The sequence below is a fragment of the Prionailurus bengalensis genome, chromosome E3, assembly GCF_016509475.1.
Source record: "Prionailurus bengalensis isolate Pbe53 chromosome E3, Fcat_Pben_1.1_paternal_pri, whole genome shotgun sequence".
In the NCBI taxonomy this organism is placed as follows: Eukaryota; Metazoa; Chordata; class Mammalia; order Carnivora; family Felidae; genus Prionailurus; species Prionailurus bengalensis.
In genome coordinates this window covers 14,877,891-14,898,382 of record NC_057357.1, presented here as the reverse complement: position 1 = coordinate 14,898,382, position 20,492 = coordinate 14,877,891, and the positions used below count along the sequence as shown (strand labels likewise).

At 50.7% G+C, this 20,492-nt stretch overlaps 1 protein-coding gene across 1 annotated transcript in view; it reads right to left on the bottom strand.

Moving 5' to 3' along the window:
* GALNT17 (polypeptide N-acetylgalactosaminyltransferase 17) overlaps positions 1-20,492 on the bottom strand; it is a 451,305-nt gene that overhangs the window by 197,132 nt on the left and 233,681 nt on the right. Inside the window, exons 4-5 of the mRNA XM_043559874.1 lie at positions 17,420-17,594; positions 11,262-11,459 (exon numbers count right to left, since the gene is read on the bottom strand). Coding sequence (XP_043415809.1) covers positions 11,262-11,459; positions 17,420-17,594 — 373 coding nt within the window. The remainder of the gene's footprint in view (positions 1-11,261; positions 11,460-17,419; positions 17,595-20,492) is intronic.

Genomic DNA, 20,492 nt, shown 5'->3' with positions numbered 1-20,492 from the left:
ATAAAAGTCACATGTTCCCGTGTTTCCGTAAGAGGGGACAAAAAAACGGATAGGGGCTAGGCTCCACAAGGAGCCGCAAACGTAACAAACGCGAAACTGGCAAAGCCCGATCCGCCCTAACCTGTGCGGAGGAGGCGAACTGTGGCCAGTGCACCGGCGAGCTGAGCAAATGGCAAAGGCTGACCGGGCGTGGGAACACGTTAGAGTCTGTACCTTAGTCATCTCATCCAGAGGACACCCTCAAAAACAGCGGGGAACAATCACACACGGAGGACGGGATGGGCCAGAGTTCTAAACTGCACTGTAGAGAAAACGATGGGGCAGCCGGGAATAAAGGAGGAAAGGGAATTTTCTGCTCTGAACTCAATCCGAGCGTCTTCTGTAACTGCTTTGTGGGCTCTGAGGATGGAGTGGAAAAAAGAAATGTGAGATGGGGCGCCTGGGTGGCTCAGTCGGTTGAGTGTCTGACTTCGGCTCAGGTCATGATCTCACGGTTCGTGAGTTCAAGCCCCGGGTCGGGCTCTGGGCTGATGGCTCAGAACCTGGAGCCTGCTTCCGATTCTGTGTCTCCCTCTCTCTCTGCCCCTCCCCCGTTCATGCTCTGTCTCTCTCTGTCCCGGAAATGAATGAACGTTGAAAAAAAAAAAAAAAAAAAAAGAAAAAAAAAAAAAAAGGTTAAAAAAAATTAAAAAAAAAAAAAAGAAATGTGAGAAAGGGCAGGGGAAGGAAATGCAGGAAATGGGCAGGGGAAGGAAAACCTACGCAAGGCCAGAAGACGGCACATTCTGGAGTCATCTAGAAAAGGGGGATTAAAGCTACCAAAATAATGGCTGCAGCCTACCCCTCCCCGCTCCTTCCGCAGTCACACCTCTCCAGCTGCAACCGATCTGAAGGCCCGCCAGATCAATCTGGAAAATTAAGGGTACCGCTGCGTCCCTATTTATGTCCGGCAATAATGCAGGAACCGGGCATTTGACTCAGAGGCAAAGCATCTTCTATTTTTAAAGCCTTTACGTTTCAAATGAAACTTATCTGCTCTCTGGCAGCCCAGCACACTGAGCCTCTTTGCGAGGGGGGAGGAAAGCCTTCCCAGCATTATTCAGATTTACCTGCTGGCTGCTATGAGCTGTCATAACACATGTTGGTTGATGGAGGCAGGTCTCTGCTTGTCATCACGGAGAACGGTTACCCTGCAAAGCCTTGCTCTGGCTCCAGGGCACTGCCTGGGAATTTTGCTTCCAAAAGCAAGGCAACCAGCAGCGACATCAGCGTGTCACGCCAAGGTAAGAATTGATCTACCCAGGCTGGTGTTGAGGGTACATAGGTGATGTCAAGAAAGACCATTTATTTCACCCAAGAGCAGTGTGTTCACCAATGTGCAAGCACACTTCTGTTTTATATTGAACAGCCTCCCGGAAAGGACCGACTTGAAGGCGGTGGGACTCTTCTCTTTCCGGGCAAAAACACTTTCGTTGAAATCGCCACTTCTTGGTTAGCGCTCAGGACTCTGCTCCGTTCGTAGGATACCGACTAGGGCTAATCCAATGAGCAGGTCATTTGTCATAATCATTCATAACCATTCAGAGTTGTACGAATGGACCAAAAAAGAGATTATTACCCTCATTTACTACTGAAGAATCTAAGGAGCAGAGAGGTAAAGCAGCTTGTCCGAGGTCCCGTCGAATGGGTCTGCAGCACATCTAGCCCTTTTGCAGAGAAGTAAACGGAGGCTCAAAGCCGGTGGTCAAATCTGGCCCCCAAACAGGTCTTGGGACCCTGGGCGATGTTTTCTCCGTCGCATCGTGCTGCAGACACACGGAGTCATTGACAAGCGCTCGCTCCTAGCTCTGAGCACCGCGAGAAGGCCGCGGTCACCGGGGGATGGCTAGGCAGAGCAGACGTGTGCCATCCTCTGTTTCCCCGTGGGTGTACCTGCCGTTTTCCCAGGAAGGGACAAAGTTGAGGATGCTGCTGCTTCCTCACAGTCCCGATCAATTGCGATCACTACTAGACATTCTTTCCAGCTAAGCATCTGACCACACAGCAAATTCTGTAAAGAAGTGGCCATGTCTTCCCCTGGATACTCTCACAGGACAAGCACCCACTCATGGCTTCTCCAGTGATCGTTTTCATCCACTCCACTCTTGTGGGGGGTCTCAAAAATGCACAAGCATGGATGAATTTGCAAAGGACTGAAGCCCAGGTGGAGTAGCCTCTATTCTGCTCTGAACAGAGGTTTATACACAGGAGGAATCTACGAAGGCTCACGAAGCAAAGAGGAGCCAACCCCTAGGCCTGATCGTATTCGGAACAATGCTTCCTGCGGAGGGGTGTAAAACCCCACGGTTGACCAGGATTGACCAAACGAACGCCTTCCATCAACTCACTGGGCTCCTCCAGGGCTGGCCCCTGAGGAAAGCAAGCCGAGTTTTGTGGAGGGTTGTTATTTTTAACTGTGAAATGCCTCACGTCTTGCTTCTGTAGTAAAACTCTTCACTGAAACTGATTACCTACAACACCTCCTGCCGGATCATGAGAGCATCAATGAGTGCTTTTCATCAGAGGAGCCCAAAGCTGTGTTATGGAAATTTTCTCCTCCTGGGAAAAACACCTTTAGACGCTTTACATGGTTTAGCGATGAGAAAATGAAACGCTCATCTACAGAGGAGGGGTGACCGGCCTAATGACACAGACCCTGTTGGGGGCAAAATCGAACAGGTCAGTCCTCTGTTGCTGGGAGACTGCAAGGCAGGAAAGGAAGGTAGAACTCTTCCATTGTGATTTTTCTCTTCCTCAACTGGGACGGACTTCAGATGGCCCTGGAGCTAGATTCCTTTTATGACTCTCCTTTCCTAGGGAAGGGCTTCCAAAGGGAAGTCCTAAGCACCGTGGTCTTTAATTTGTCCTTGTCCACACATGCTGCAGGACGGCCAGCACCATACACACAGCCCAGGTGGGTCAACAAGACGAGGCCCTGGCTCAGTGAGATGGTCACCTTCTGCCCAGGATGTGCCTCGTTTTCTGAAACCCTGCTTGCGACTCGGCCGTGACAGATTCTGCTGCTCTGGGATGTGACCCCAGTTTAATTGCCCGCTGTGCTCGGTGCTGCCCTGCCACTTCCCCCAAAAGGGGGACCACACAGGACGAGGAGGCACGAGTTCACACCCAACTGTCTTCATCTTGTTGCAAGATCGGCCATCTGCTGATGGCCATCAGCTCCTAAGGTGGAATTCACATTCCATTCAATTCATCTATTTACAGTGCGCAATTCAACAGCGCTCGGCATGTTCACAGAGTTGCACAATCGTCTCCAGAATCAATTTTAGGGCATTTTTATCACTCCCCCCCGAAAGCCCTGGACTCATCATCAGTCTCTCCTCTCCCTGTCCCTTCCCCAGGCCTAGACAACTGCTCTTACACTTCTTGTCTCCCCGATTAGTGTTTTACCCATCTTTAATCTATCTCATTGGACCACTGGATCGAGTCTGGCCTCCCCTGTTTGGTTTTTAGAACCCTCCATCAAGCGGACTTCCTGTTTTGATCTACATGGTCTCCCGTCTTTCCTCTCCTTTTTAACGCACATTCCCTACCTTTAGCTTCCTCACCGTACCCAAAATACCCAAGCGAATGGTTAACTCAGTGGACTTGGGTTGCCCAAACCTTGTACCTTCCAAAGAAAGAACTGGCTCTTCCCAGGGCCCAGGGAGATAACTAACAAGGTCTTGAGACGTCCTGCCTGATAAGAGTGATTCTGCCTGCCTGAAGCCCTGGACCGTGCTGGTTTAAGCTCCGGGCGTGGGGAGCTGGAGACTGCGTAGCCGAGGTTAGTCACACGGCGCTCCATGACCGACCCCCCACTAAAGACCTTGCAAGCTAAGGCTCAGGTGAACTTCCCTGGATGACCATGCCTCACACCCGCTGTGACCTCTCACCGCTGGGACACGGAGTACTGTCCACACAACTCCATGGGAGAGGATGTCCAGCAGCTCGCACCTGGTTTCTCCTGGACACTGTCCTATGCATCTGGTCCCTTTACCGATTTTAATCCGTACCCTTCGGCTGTAACAAATCAGTAATCGCGAGCATCACTGCTTTTCTGAGGTTTGCGGGTCCCCAAACACACCCATTTTCACCACCGGGCCTCTAACTGTGTTGTCTCCCGTCTACCGTGCCAGGTTGCAAGGTCCAGAAGGTCCCGTCTTTCCCAGGACAGACAGCACAATGGGCAAGAGTGTAGACTCTGGGTAACCGGACCGGAATCCCAGCTTCATGCCCTACTGAGTGTGTGACCTTGGGCAAAGTGCTTGCCCTTGTGCTTTAGCAGCCCTGCCTGTGAAGTGGAGACCATACCAATACTTACCTCCAAGGGCTAGTATCAGCTGTAAATGGATACCGCGATGTGTAAAATGCAATGCGTACAGCGTATGATTAATGCCTGGCGCGCTGAAAATTCCAACATTAGCTATGGTGTCTATGAGCTCCCCCATCCACCCCTCTCACAAAGTTCCTTTCCTCCCATAAATGCACACTCACCGATGCCGAAGGGCAATTGTGCACACTTGGGTCCTCTGTCTCCAATCAGCCTATGATCTCCTTCAGGAGGATCATGTCATTTACCAACACCGTCCCCCCAGAAGTTCCTACAATGCTGAGCAGACAATGGATTCCTAAAATATATCTGCTGGTGCACAGGGAAGATCTCTCTATTTAAAAGTCTAGGAAAATCTGATTCTTCACGTAAGGATTTCCCCCTTGTGTAAGCCAGTCATCTTCCTCTAGGGAGGGAAAAAATAAATAAAACCCTTCTCCTTTATATACATTTGTGTACAGAATTTGAGATACCAGCAACCACGCATACCCAGGCCAGCCCTTTCAACTAAGAATCTAACAGCCTCTAATGGCTCCTATACCTTATAATTATTATCAAATTATATGTTGGCTTTAAGATGGCTAATTATTAATCATCGGCCTGAATTCGGTATTAATGAGCAATGCCACTAATTGTAGGGTCACCTAACCCAGAGCAGGAAGGCACGACTGACACCTCACAGAGGGTGCCTGACTCAGCCCCAGACAGTGCCCTGGAAGCAATGTGCTGTAAAATGTCCCATCTCTGGTGACACCTCGGACCCTTGCCGGCTGGTAAAAGGCACGGGATTTTACAGCTGGAAAGAACTGTAAAGATCAGCACTTCCCAAGCTGTGAGCGACACATCTCTGAAGACTGCTGAGTTAAGCTAGGCTTCCATGAATTCATGGTGCACCCAACCCAGGTGCCTCCAGGCTACATGGGTGATATCCCCGCATCCTTATTTCTGCTACTATTTTTCACACATATGTGCCTAATTTTATCGATCATAAAATTCAAGCTTATATCAAAGGACAACTGAATTCACAGTAGCTTTTTTTGTCAGGGAATTCTCACGGGAAGTTTGGTGAATGTATATTCCTGGACCCTCAAGACCGCTGTCAATGACTTCTCTGTTCTTGGTCGGCTCGCCCATTCCTATTCCTTCCGGAAATCATTCCAGAGGCTTTATTGTTTTCCTGTAACCCCCATGCAAGGTCTAGCTCTCACTCTTTTTTTAATTTTTTTTTAATGTTTATATTTATTTTTGAGACAGAGACTGAGCGGGGTGAGGGGCAAAGAGATTGGGAGACACAGAATCCGAAGCAGGCTCATGGCTCTGAGCTGGGCTCAGACACTGGGCTTGAACTCATGAGCCGCAAGATCATGACCTGAGCGGAAGTCGGAGGCTTAACCGACTGAACCACCCAGGCACCCCGCCTAGCTCTCACTCTTAAGGATGATTTCTCCTCCTCTTTCCTGAAGAAAATGTGGGTCACAAAGCATGAGCTCACTGCTCTTCTCTTCAAGACCAAACCACGGTTCGTGTTCTGGACCTGAGCTCCTCGCCGCTCTGTGGGGTCCTTCGTTCCCAACCAGCCCCCCTGCCTCCTTCCGATGCCTTCAGACCTTCCCTCCCCTTGCTCGGTGCCCTCAACTGTTCGTACTGTGTTAAAATAGCACTCTTCGCGTCCTCATTCGGGAAGAGGATGTTCAGACAACAGATGTCATATTCAAGGAGATCAAGCAGGAAGTTCAAGAAACAGCTGACGAGCAAGTGGAGTTTAGGAAGAGGACTGTGTCAGAAGAGGCTCCCTGGAGTGAAGTGCTCCCCGGAGCGAATGGGGATCCTACCATCTGTCCCCAAGCCCGGCGGTGAGTGCTTCTGGCAACAAGAAACATCCTCACTGCCGCCTGACTCGGGCTTAGCAAAGGGAGAGTGGCCTGTGAACTAGAGGGAGCCTTGTGTGGGGGGAAGTCACCTCTCCCCTCCCATGCAGGACTAAGGTGTGTGAATCCTGGAAACCAGATACGGGATGCAGAAGGAATGCTGGCCTGCGGCCACTTTAAAGGTGGTCATGATTAAAAGTCACTATAAAAAAGAACGAAGAGGGGTGCTCGGGTGGCTCAGTCAGTTAAGCGCCTGACTCTTGATTTTGGCTCAGGTCGTGATGTCACGGTTGGTGAGTTCGAGCCCTGCGTGGCGCTCTGAGATGATGCTGCAGAGTCTGTTTGGGATTCTCTCTCTCTCTCTGCCCCTCTCCTGTTCACTCTCTCTGTCTCATTAACAAATAAACGTTTTAAAAATAAGTAAATAAATAAACTACACATCACTTGATCTTTACCCGCCTCCATAGTTTCTACGCCTCACCTCTCTGAGTCTACCCCAAACACCTCAAAAGCATAATCTGCTCTCAAACTGCCCCCCCACTCCTTCATATCCCATTCATTCCTCCATACACGGCCAACTGGCTTCAGACTCCAAGAGTCCCTTAAAATGGTTTCACCAAGGCTGTGATGAGTGGACCCCTTAAACCCGATGGTGCTTCCGGTCTTCTTGGTCTTAAGTCTTGGACTCCACGGATCATCCTCATACCTCTCTGACCATTCATCATCACTTGCTGGTTGCTCTTACATAGGTTCCCTCCATCCCAGAAATATTGGCGCTCTCCTTGTCTTTCTCTAAGGGACCTCTGGACAATCTCACTCTCTATCTAATCGCTAGCCCTGATCGCTCTTCGGAGCCTCAGATGTCACTCATCCATTCATTCACTCGCTATAGATTTCCAGCAAACCTACTAAGTGCCAAGGGAGTAATCAGGCACTGGGGATACAACTGTGAACCAGTCACAGTCCTGGCTTCCTAAAGCATATAGTCTCGTGGGTGATAAAGAACGGTAAAGAGAGGCTCTCCAACTGGGAGAGCCAAGTAGAAACACCTAGCAGTGGTTCTTAATAAAAGGCCTGTGGATCATTAAGGCATTCATAAACTGCATGAAACTGCACGCAAAATTCTGTCCGCTTGTACGTGTTCAGGGCTGATACGATCTACGCCTTTCATTAGATGATCCCAGAGGCCTTTGACACGAAAACGTTTAAAATCTGCTGGTCTGATGATAGGTTACTGATGTGACATTGGACTTGATGGCACTTTGGAGAAAAACTGGGGCTTAAGACAGATTTGAGACCCTCCTCTGAGAGGCGAGAGTTGGCTCATGGCTCCTCAAGGTCTTTCACTGGAGAATCTCAGCAGCAGAGGGCAGCGACATATTGGAGGTGACAGCGGGACCCCGCATGGCTTAACTCAAGCTCTAAAACTCTGAGCAACACTGTCCCCAAATCCCCCAGTCATGCGGTGCCCACAGCCCCCAGCGTGAGAAGCATGGACCACAGCTGTCCCGGGAATGATACAGGTCTCCCAGAGCTTTGAAGAAGAGGCATTTTTTTTTGGCCAACATTTAGAAGTCAGAAGATTTCATGCAATGATCTGGATTTGTGTTTTCTCTTAAAAGTCTGAGGACCCGGGGGCACCTGCGTGGCTCAGGCAGTTAAGCGTCCGACTTTGGCTCAGGTCACGGTCTCACGCCCCGCGTCGGGCTCTGTGCTGACAGCTCAGAGCCTGGAGCCTGCTTCAGATTCTGTGTCTCCCCCTCTCCCTCTGCCCCTCTCCCACTTGTGCTCTGTTTCTCGGTCTGACAAATAAACATTAAAAAAATTTTTTTTTAACTTAAAAAAAGTCTGAGGACCTGACAAAAGCCAGCCTGTGTCCCCATCCCCCAGCCCAGCACCATCCCCCAGGGCGGGGCTAAGAGCAGCTGCCTCCTTATTGGCGAGCCTTCTCTTCAGTCCCCACCCCCCACCCCTCATACACTTGGACTCTGCTCTCTTTCGTGGCACCTGTGCTCTCTCCTTGCCCGAAACTTGGGAAATAAACTGTTTACCAGGCAGGAGAAGCCACAAAACAAAACAAACAAATATGAAAAAGGGAAAGAAGTAAAACGAAGGACGTACATTTTCTTAATGGAAAAAATCTCCTACGTTATGTTGTCTGCTGGGAAGATTCAGTATCCACGGCCTCATCCAGTCTAATGCCATTTGGATTGTGAAAATGTTCTCCTCATTCCATCCTTCGCCAGAATAAAATCATTACTATCAAAATATTAGAATCACAGTGGGGAGGGGGAAGCCACCATGTCCCAACATTTAAGAAATCACATCGTATCTGCCTAACAGCATCAGAAGGGCCATAAGAATTCCTTCCTACAATTAAGTATCCCCATCAACTATTAACAAATTAAACATTTTGTCAGTTAGGATACATTAAAAAGAGATCATCGGTATTGGGTTCTGTTTTGGGCATCAGAGATACATGTAATGTTAATGACTCGTGATCACAACTCTATTTTCTCGAGTCTCTTTTAAGTGCATATTAATCATCTGTTAATGTTACCATAACTCATTAAATACAAGCTACATTTTTGCCTGGCGCCTTTCATCCATGGGGAATAGCTAGGTTTTCAGGGCCTGTTACAGCGTTAGGACGCACCCGCTTCTTTCCCTCTTGTGTGGTTAACACCACCGTCACACCTCCGTTCTCTTATCGGTCAAGGCTGGAGGTCAGCCTCCCTGTGGGTCAGGGATGAAGCACCCTTTGTGTTCCGTTCAGTAGTGTTAATTGCATTCAAGTTGTCGTGCAACCAGTTTCCAGAACGCTTTTCATCTTGCAAAACTGAAACTCTATAACCATTAAATAACAACTCCCCATCCTGTCTTCTCCCCAGCCCCTGGCAAACCCCCTTCTACTGCCCGTCTCTATGAATTTGGCCATTCTAGGTACCTTCTATGAGGTATAGTATCCGTCTTTGGTAACTGGTCTATTTCACTTGGCATGATGTCCCCGTGGTTCCTCCATGCCATAGCATGCGTCAGAATTTCCTTCCTTGTTTAAGGCTGAATGATATTCTGCTGTAGGTATAGACCACATTGAATCCATCCATTCATCTGTTGGTGGACATCTGGGTTATTTCCCCCTTTCGGCTATTGTGAAAAATGCTGCTGTGAACACGGGCGTGCAAATACCTCTTCGAGAGCCTCCTTTCAACTCTTTGGGGTATGTACCCAGATGTGAAAATTACCACATGGTAATTCTACTTTTAATTTTTTTGAGGAACCGTCACGCTGTTTTCCATAGCGGCTACGTGGTTTTGTATGTCCACGAGCAAAGCTCAGGGGTTCCAATTTCTCCGTATCCTTGCCAACACTTGTACTCTACTCTTTTGTTTATTTCTTTGATAGTCACCATCCTAAGGGATATGAGGTGGTATATCACCCATTAAACTTAAATTATCTCAAAGGTTATGCTTTGCTTCTCAGAAAACGCCTTAGTGATGAGCCTGCATAATTACCTGCGAGGATTCTAAGAGTGTGGCCCCGAAGCATTGCACAAGGACACTGAATGTCTAGGTTGGGATGGAAACTGAGTCACAAGGCATCTCTGGTGGAGGAAGTTACTGGCCCAAAACATCACCAGGCTGTTGCACAAATCTGCCACGGGCAGCTCCACTCTAATGCGATCAATTCTGTACTCTTCCATTTAGGCAGGAAAGTAAAGGAACATGAGGCTTCCCAGTTATTTAGAATGCCACAAGGAAGAACTTCACGACTACTTGGGAGAAGCTTCTCATCCTGTTCCACAATTCCTTCTTGGTACTCCCGCTTTATAACAACAAACACTGCCTTAAAACCAAGCCAAGGTAGGAAAGCCTCTTCCCCCTCTTCTAACGTAAGAAAGAACCGTGACAGTTTCAAGTGGGTTTGGCCTTTGGGCGGCACTCACAGAAAGCACCGCACGGCAACCAGGCATCATCTGGGTTAAAAATCAGAGCATCCGTGGTGGGCTGAACGATGCCCCCTCCCCCTCCAAAAAATCCACCCCCTAATCTCCGGCGCCTGTAAACGTTACCTTACATGGGAAAAAGGACGTTGCAGACGTGATTCACCTTGGGCAGGGGGATTAGCTCAGATTATCCGCGCGGACCACAAATGCCATCACAAGGGAGGCAAGAACGCCAAAGGGAGATGATGGGCGTGTGACGAAGGCAATAGGGGAGGAAGAGGGATGTGATGGAGCCACAAACCGAGAAATGAGGGCCTCTAGAAGTTGGCACAAAATGGACTCTCCCCTACAACTTCCAGAAGGGCCTCCACCCTGCACACGTCTTGAGCCCGGCTCCGAAAAGCTCATTTCGGACTTCGGACCTTCAGAATGGAAGGGAATACATCTGCGGAGCTTCCTGCCACCACACGGATAGAGATTTGCCACGGCGGCCACGGGGCACGAACACGGCATCAAAGCCAACCCACGTCATTCAACACCCTTTAGAGGCGAGCCCCCAACGGCTGCGCCATGGGGTGCTGGTCTCCCCGTCTCCGGGGGCAGCAGGGTGGGACCCGGGCGAGGGTCACGCGGAGCAGCCCAAGGCCCTCCAGCTGCCCCAGGGTCACACAAAGAGTGTCCGTGTCTACGCATTCCTGCATCGTGCAAAAGGGGAGAGGGAAGGTTGCAGGTACGAGGAAGCCCCAGGAATGGACGCCTCTCGAACCACGCAGCTCCTGGACACAGCTCACCAGACATGAAGAAGGAAGGGAGAATAAAGGGAGGGGAACGTTCCTATCGTGCCAGTCTCTCCGTCTGCTGAGCTGCCCTTGAAAACTCAAGCTCAAGAAGCAGTCTTTCCTCAGCAAGAAAACCACGATGGGAAGATACCCTGAAGTCCTAAAGCAGCTTCTATAGGCTGCCGGTCTGCCCCAGGCGGTCCCTCCTAGACGCCCTCCCCCCCCCCCCCCCCCCGGGGGCTCCTGTGTCCCCGGAGATCTGGGGACGCGACGGCTCCCAGAGCTTGCCCGCCACAGACCTGATGGGGAGAGAGGGGTCTCCGGCGTCCCACCAGTCTTTCGGGGGGCTGATGTACATGCACCACAGCTCCCAGCTGTAGCCGTGGGCCGAGTTCTCGTAGCGCTGCACCTCGAAGGTGTCCTGTTTGATGTTGTCGATGGACGGGAGGATCACTCGCTTCCGGTTCTCCTGGATTCGGGACAGAACCGGCTCGGCCCTGCAACAGAGAGAAGTAGATCTAGTTAAGTCTCTCTCCTGAGGCACGCCCACCCCTCAAACGGGCACAGACTCGGGCACCATGGAGAAGGAACGGGGAAGTGTGGGCCCCGGGGAGGCTGGGGCTCAGGTGGAAACTGAGGCACGGGAGTGACCTGCCCCGGGTGGGTCGTGCAGCTGTAAGCACGCAGGGCGGCTCGGGCCCTGGCCCAAGGGGGATCCCGGCCTGAGAGGCCCCGAGCAAGATTTCGGAATCTGGGGGGTACCCCCCGGAAAGCACCAGGCCTCTCTTTTGTGCTGACGACATCAGCCAAGGCAAGGCCTTCTCGGCTACAAGTGAGTTTAGCGTTTCCATCTCCCCCTCGGGGCTCCGGGTGACGCTCCTTGTTTCTTCTGCAGGAGCCGAATTTTCTTCCCCAAAAATGGGTCGCTTCTGCCCTGGACGGCCTGGTTTTAATAAGCATTTCACTAGCTTCTCGGTGTGCGTGACTATTTCAGTTGGTTTAATTGATTACTTAATTGATTTCTTAAAAGGGATCTAATTGAATTGGTTAGCGATGGCGGGCGAGAACTAATTAAAAGCAAAGGCAGGCAGAATCGTGCCTCCCAGCTAGCCGGTCCCCTCAGGGCTACAGCGGGAGACAGGCAGGGACCTGGTTCCAGGCCCAAGGTGCAGCCCCGCTAGCTTAGGGGAAAGCAAATGGTCAGACTTCCCCGCTCGTGTGCGTCTCCGAGGCAGACGTAGGAAAGCGCCGTTTCCCATGTTCCAGAAGGAAAAGATGGCCCTCGTAAGCCAGGGCATTAATCTCTCTGCTTCGAACAGAGCTAAGGCTTTGGACAAGAGTCAAGTGAAAATCCCATTCCTCTGCATTATTTGGAAGAATAATGAGAACCCTCGCCCTGCCTCCCATCTCTTTTCATTTCCAAGCTATTGAATTACCTGTTGGCTCATCTCATCTTTCTATTTAAAACGAGCAATAAAATATACCCTGGGCCATTTACTGCCTCCGTTGCTTATGCGCACACCATACAGGCTGAAGCCAACTGGGACTGATTTGCCACGGCTTTCAGATATGCTTCCGAGCTTCACCCCTCCAAGCATCTGCCGACGCCGTTCTCCTCCGGGAATGCCCTTGGCCGCTGGCAGGAAGTCTAGTTACCGATGGAGTCTTACCAGATCGAGTGCCGCCTCTCCCGAGAAGCCTCCCCTGATTTCTCCTGGAGGGAAAACTCTCTCCTGCCTCTCAGCTCTTGTTCCATCTTCTCCACCTCGTCAAAAGTCACTCTGTCCACACGTTGTCTTTGCTGATCTCGAACACACATTATTTCTCCTACTGGGCTAATGGTAGCTGATGTTTATGGAGCACTTACTACATGCTAGGTACCATTCTAAACATTCCACGCAGGCCAAGCCGACTGACGGAAATCTCACAACGGTCCTGGGAAGTAGAGAGTATGAGCAGCAGTTGACAAGTCAGGAAACTGAGGCCCAGAGAGGTTAAGTCGCTCGCCCCAGGCCACACAGCCAGCCGGTGGCAAAGCCGGGTTTCTAAGCTGGATGGTCTGGCTTCACGCCCTAACTCTAAGCTCCACTGTGTCCTATGCTGGGCCACGCTTCCTTCAGCTGGTCTGGTGGCCTGGATATGGAAAGAAGCACTCCGGGGAAGGTTACTGGGCCCTAGGGTAGAAGACCTTGGTTCTTCTAACGCTTCTGGAACTGTACAGGGTGACTTCCCAGTCCACGAGGGAAGGTGCACCTGTTCCCAGTTATTCGCACCCCTCACTGGAGACACCCCGCTTTTTACCACCGGGCCCGCAGAGGGGCGCACTCCCTCCCTCAACCCCGTGAACGGTCGGCTTGGACATGTGACCGACTCTGGCCAATGGGCGATGAGCCGAAGAGATGACGTCACATCCTGCAGAAGCATTTAACAGCCGCGGCCAAGGCTCTTCTCCCTGAGCCACAAGAACGGTACGTCCTAGACGGGGTCCCGCGTCCTGTCACGTCAGACTGCAGAGCTAGGACATGTGTTTCTCATTTCAATATTGATTTGTATGGGAGATTTTTAAATTGTCTGCGTTCTGCCATTTCTGCGGTTTCCAGCCAGAAGCGTATCTCCAGTGAAGCTCAGCAACTAACCATCGATGTGGAGCAGCCGCCGATCCTGTGTCCACGTGACCTGTTACCCCCCTGTCCCACCCCAGTGCCGAGTAGGGGGAGCAGTCACTCAAACCCTTGGGCGGCCCTAAATGCTTCAGCCCACCACCTAGCCATGGTTTTAGATAATAATACAATTATTTCGTGTTCCCCAGACCTGTCGCCCATAACTAAAATTTCCTGGATTTTAAAAACAGGGAGCGAGCGACGAATCCCGGGAATCTACCCCCAAAACCAAGAGCCCACAGTGTGCCCTGTAGGTTAGCTAACTTGACAATACATTGTATCTTAAAAATAAATAGATAAATATTAGAAAAGAAAAAAAAAAACCCGGGGGAACTGTAGCATATCTAGGGTGCCACCCCAGCTACCTCAAAGCCATCAATAAAAACAGCCTCACTTTAGCAACGATCAGATTGCTAATCTGCAGATTTTATTTTATCTTTTTAATGTAATTTATTGTCAAACTGGCTAACAGACAGTGTGTGCGGTGCGCCCTTGGTTTTGGGGGTAGATTCCCCGTGGCCCATCGGTTACACACGACGCCCAGAGCTTGTTCCAACCAACTGTTAACCTGCAGGTCTTACTTTTTAAAATTTCGGTTTTCCATGGGGCGCCTGGGTGGCGCAGTCGGTTAAGCGTCCGACTTCAGCCAGGTCACGATCTCGCGGTCCGTGAGCTCGAGCCCCGCGTCGGGCTCTGTGCTGACAGCTCAGAGCCTGGAGCCTGTTTCCGATTCTGTGTCTCCCTCTCTCTCTGCCCCTCCCCCGTTCACGCTCTGTCTCTCTCTGTCCCTCCAAAAATAAATAAACGTTGAAAAAAAAATTAAAAAAAAAAATAAAATTTCGGTTTTCCTTAGGTGGCTGTCTGAACGGTGTTTATTAGCCCAGTAACAAATGCAGACTTAAGTAGTCCAACCACTCCCCTGAGCAATTCCTAGTTTACCCCTTACGGTGAACAGCTTAAGTGCTCTAAGTTTCCACAAGTCCTGATTCAAACCTCTAATATTTTCACATAAAGCAGACTGGCGTATAAAATAAAATACACGATTACTCATTTCCTACGTTGTCTCCTATAGTCATATTTCCATTTTATGTATATGAGGTGACAGGCTCTAAAAACTTCAATATCAGTGTTGCCCTCCAAGAAGGGAGAACAAAGTCCAATTTCTTCAACAAAAAGTACTTAGTCTTGGAAGGACTTTGCGTAAATGGCCACGTGTGTAATCTGTACAGAATTAAGCCATTTTAGGGTTAGAAATTATAAGCCACTGAACCCAAACGTCCATTCTTTTCTGAACTACGTTTCAGCAAATATTCTAAAACTGATGCCAGTTTTAAAAGCTGCTATTACAGGGGCGCGTGGGTGGCTCAGTCGGTTAAGCGTCTGACTTCGGCTCGGGTCACGATCTCACCGTGGGTGAGTTCGAGCCCCGCGTCGGGCTCTGTGCTGACAGCTCGGAGCCTGGGGCCTGCTTCAGATTCTGTGTCCCCCTCTCTCTCCGCCCCACCCCTGCTTGTGCTCTGTCTCTGTCTTTCAAAAATGAATAAACATTAAAAAAACATTTTTTTTTTCCTGAATAAATAAAAGTCGCTGTTACCAATCCCGTTGACTTTAGCAAGGTACCTAAAGTCACAACAAAGACCTCCTTGGGTCTCAGAATGCAGAGGACGTGTGGAAGCTGAGTATGAAGGACCACGGCCTCTCTCTCAAAGAGACTAGTTAGACTACAGACTACCTGAGGGCAGATACCGAATCTTGTCAGATTCTGAACCCCAGCCGAGTGACCAACTGTCCCAGTTTGCCTGGGACTGTTCTGGTTTTACCACTAGAAGTCCTGCGTTTTGGGAAATCCCTCAGCACTAGGCCAGTCCGAACAGCTGGTGACCCCAACCCCAGCCTAGGACAGTGTTTGGGACAGTGGTAGGCATCCAGGAAACATCTGTCAAAAGGAGGATTCCGGCAGCCCGCTATTCGTTGAGGGGCATGGTGATGAAGATGGAGGATGGGCGAGCGGAGGTCAAAGCCAAGGGAGAAGGGCAGATGGGCGAAACAGAAGGGAAAAACAGCCAGAGCTGGAGGTTGACCGGGTGGGTAACGTGATGGGGAGGGAAGGAGCCAATGAAAGGGACGCGGGAAGAGTCGCCAGTTTTGACAGAAAAGAAACGGGGAGGCAAGGATGTGGCAAATAAAGGCAAGAAGTGCCACATGGAACATTCGAGGGCCTCTGTTCAGAAGGCTTCCAGCTCAACGCTTCTCAAACCTGAGCGAGCCTCAGAGGTCCCTGGAGCACTGGCTAAAACAGAGTGCTGGACCCACACAGAGCTTCTGATTTCACAGGTCTGAGGGGAGCCCCCAACTCTGCCTCTCCAGCACGTTCCCGATGGCACTGCTGGTCCGGGGAACCACACTCTGACAACCATCACTCTAAGAGATAAACAACCCTGAAGCTTAGAGGAGATTAGGGCTGCAAACCTACAGCTGTGTGTCACCAGGGTCTAACGGTGGCAGAAAAATCAGGCAGGACACTGGTGTCTGAGACGGCAATGGACAGCCATGTGCGCTTGAACAGGCCAGTGTTACCTGTGACCCCAGGGTGCAGATCGTCATGTGCCCAAGTGATAGCCATTCTCCTTTGGTCTGGCCCTTAAGGGATTCTAAGATGTGTTGCAAATGAAGAACAGATTTTGTAATGCTTAATGGGCAATGGGGCACTGGCTCTTCCGATCTGGTACCACCAACGGTATTCAAGTTCAAGATCAAGATCAAGTTCAAGATCATATTCAAGATGGTGCCACTGAGTTAACACAGGTTACAAGCAGGGTTTGTGAAATTAAAGACTCTGCTTCTTAGGAAGTAAGCAAACTGAACCCAGGTTATTTCACCTCTGACTCGGTTTCCCATTGGGCAGTCAGCCACAGCCACATGACCGTGCTTTTCAGCCGTAAGCATGCCCACTGAAGGTTTGGGCGTTCTGATGCTTCACGATTCTTGCAGTCCTAAGTCTTCTCCTCTCTGGGTGGCCCCCAACTTCTCCCAGATTGTTCTTTTCACCTGGGAAACCATCGGGGCCACATTTGCAGAGATCCACCCCTCCCTTCCTCCAAATGATGTTAAAGATAATCCCTTATGTTCCAGGAGGCTTTAAACCCGAGTAGGTGGAATTATAAATGGATCTCTTCCCTCCAAATAGCACTCAACCATCCTCCTCAGAAAAGGGAACAAACAAAGTGGGAGAAGAGAAGAGACATGGCTGTCTCGTCCCCTTGGCAAGGATCATCTCGAGTTCTGTCCAATCAGTGTGTCATTTTCACTGGGTATTTTTTTAAAAATTTTTTTAAACATTTATTTATTTTTTTTGAGGCAGAGAGAGACAGAGCATGAACAGGGAGGGGCAGAAAGAGGGAGACACAGAATTTGAAACAGGCTCCAGGCTCTGAGCTGTCAGCACAGAGCCCGACGCGGGGCTCGAACTCACGGACCGCGAGATCATGACCTGAGCCGAAGTCGGCCGCCCAACCGACTGAGCCACCCAGGCGCCCCTTCACCGGGTACTTTGATGACGATGGTGGTGGTGGTTGGTGGAGGCCACAACAACGGAGAACCGGGTAGACAGCAAACTTCTCCCTGCTTCCCAGTTTTATCCCACAGTATGGCTCTCACCTTCTTTGTCAACCAACCCTTCTCCACTGTTCTACTAGCCCCAGAAGGAACAGGCAACGTTTCCACCTCCCAGATTCTAGCTCCTCCCGACCACCCTACTGCAGGTGCCGGGTGCCCCCAGGGTCCAGCTTGTGACCTACCAGCCAGCTGTGAATTCCACGTGGGCATCGAAGAAGCCAGTGACCTGGCCAGTGGCCGCCTTCCAGCCCTCGATGCGAGCTCGGATCAGGCCCTCTCTTTTTTGGTTGCGTACCACCTTCACCAGCCCAGGGTAGCGCTTCTGGACGTACTCTTCCAGCGGGGCCTTCAGCTCCTCTACAAATGACAAAATGCAAGAAGGTCCATAACCGTGTCACTTCAAACGTGTGTCCAACCCGCCGTGATGCCAACAAGATCTCCAGGAAGGCTGGAGACGCGGAAGAGTTGGCACGCTGGTGATCTTAGCAGAAAAGACAACTCAGGCAGCCTGAGAGTCAGAAGACATTGCCGACACCCTGACCCGGGACGGCAACGTCCTCCCAGCATCCAAGGTAGACAGCTGGACAGAATCCGCGCCTGGCTGTCACATCCTGACTGCCGCAGGCCACCAGATGTCTCTCGAGGCTTGTTTTCTCGGTGGTCTTTCCTCCTTTGGAGGCCAGCATTCCTGCCCTCCTACTGTCCCCTGGGTCCTGTTTATCAACTTCTGTATGGGTTTTCCCGTTTGTACACACACACTGGCTCTTACAGGACATGGCCTGGGTGGTCCAAACCCACAGTCACGCATCAGATGCAAAGTTAACAAGGTTGTTACTTTGGTCTTAGGATAACAAAGTAATCTTTCCCCGGTAGTGCCATGGCAGCAGGAGTAATGCTACCAGAAACTGAACGCTTTCCCTTCTGCAACAAGCAGGTGGTGGAGAGTGCTTTCTTTATATGGTCTAAATTAATCCTTACCCCAACCTAGGAGGTAGCTAGATTAATTCCATTAATTCCACCTTGCCAATTAAGAAACACAATTAGGGTGGCTAACTTGTCCCAAGGTCACACACCTAGAAACGGGTGGAGCTGAGACACAGCCAAAGGTGCCTGACATCGCAGACGGGGCGGTTGACGCCTCTCTGTGCAGAGAGTCACCAGGTGGGGGAGGGGGAGGGGGAGGGGCTGCCTGGCAGGGGATTCAGAGACAGGCACGCTGCAAGGACCCCCCACTTGGAGAGACTCATGCTGGAGGTCGCTAGCAGTCCAGATGATTCTGATGCAAACAGTCGGCAAACAATACCTTAAGAGATACAGTTACCCCTGACTTTACTCCAGAGAAACCCCAAAAGGTTGTGTTGATAGACGTCATACAGACGTCTCTCTTCCTAATTACACACGGCACCTTGGGGAGCTCAGAGCCATACTTTTGAGCACAGGTGGAGGCTGAGCTCTCTAGGTCACGGCTGTTGTTCCCCGGGAAGGATGCAGTCATGTGACCCAGGAGGAAATATAGAGCACGGGGTGTGCAGACGGATGGGAACCAGAGAGTCCCCAAGGCACAGAGACACGGAATGGGTCCTGTCAGCCAAATGCACGGATGGTGGAGACACAGGAACGATACGGGCTGAACTGTGTACCCCCCAAATTCATCTGTCAAAGCCCTAACCCCCACTTCCTCGGAATATCATCATACTTGCAGATAGGGACTTTAAAGAGCTGATTAATTTTAAGTGAGGTTGGGGGCACCTGCGTGGCTCAGTCAGTTAAGCGTCCGACTCTCGATTTCAGCTCAGGTCATGATCTCATGGTTCGTGAGATCGAGCCCCTTAGGCTCTGTGCTAACAGGGCAGACCTGCTTGGGATTCTCTCTCCATCCCTCCCCTGCTCATACTCTCTAAAACTACATAAACACACACACACACACACACACACACACACACAGGAATTTAATGAGGTTGTTAATATGGCCCTAATTCAATCTGACCGGTGTTCCTATAAGAAGAGATTTGGAGCCACCAGGGGCCATGCACGCAGAGGACACAGTGGGAAGGTGGCCATCTGAAAGCCAAGGGGAGAGGCCTCAGGAGACACCAGCCCTGCCCACACCTTGATCTTGGACTTGCCGCCTCCAGAAATGTGAGAAAGTAAATTTCTGTTGCTTAAGCCCCCCAGTCTGTGGTCCCTTGTCACGGCAGCCCAAGAAAACTGATACAGGGGAGTATTAGTTTGGAAAGGAGGGAAGTTGGAACCTGAGTGGGGAAGGGGCAGAAACCTCTAAGGAGATATAAGGTGCACTTGGGTATTTACACTGGAGTCAGACCGTGGGGGGTTCAGAGCCTAGCGCTGCCATTTATCACCTGAGTGCACCTGGGTGATTCACCCGATCTGTGCATGCCTCAATCTCCTCATCTGCACAAGGCGATGATAATCAGAGTAAGGACCTCATAGGGTGGTGATGAGGAGTGAACCAGTCAATGTAGACAGAACGCCGGGGCGCCCGGTGGCCTCACTGCTTGAGCGTCTGACTCTTGATTTCGGCTCAGGTCATGATCCTGCGGTTGTTAGATCGGGCTCTGTGTCGGGATCTGCACGGACACCGTGGAGCCTGCTTGAGACCCTCTCTCCCTCTCCCTCTGCCCCTCCCCTGCCCATGAGTGTGCCCTCTCGTCTCTCTTTCTTTGAAACAAAAAGAGAGAGAGAGAGAGACTGAATGCCTAGAATGATCGCTGGCATAGCGTAATTATCTGCTCAACCCTGAGTAGGTAGCCAGCGTTGGTAAGAATGTTCCCTCTTTCCATCCACATGGTGGAGGGCACATGGAGAGGTTTCAGAGCCACCCAGGGGGCCTGAGGAAGCTGCACCCAAGATGGAAAAGGGCCTCTACACTAGAACGATGGCTCTCAAAGCGGAGGGATCAGCTGGAGGGGCTGAAACGGATTGCTGAGCCCCTCCCCCACAGTTTCATTTTCAGAAGGTCAGGGGTGGGGCCTGAATGTTTGTGTTTCTTTTCTTCTTCTTCTTTTTTTAATATTTATTTATTTATTTATTTATTTATTTATTTATTTTTGAGAGAGAGAATATGTGCCCATGTGCACACACATGCATGCAAGTGAGGGAGGAGCAGAGAGAGAGGGAGAGAGAGAGAATCCCACGCGGGCTCCGTATTGTCAGTGCAGAGCCTGGAGCAGGGCTTGATCTCCGGGGCCCTGAGATCACGAGCCGAGCCGAAAGCAAGAATCGTATGCTTGATCA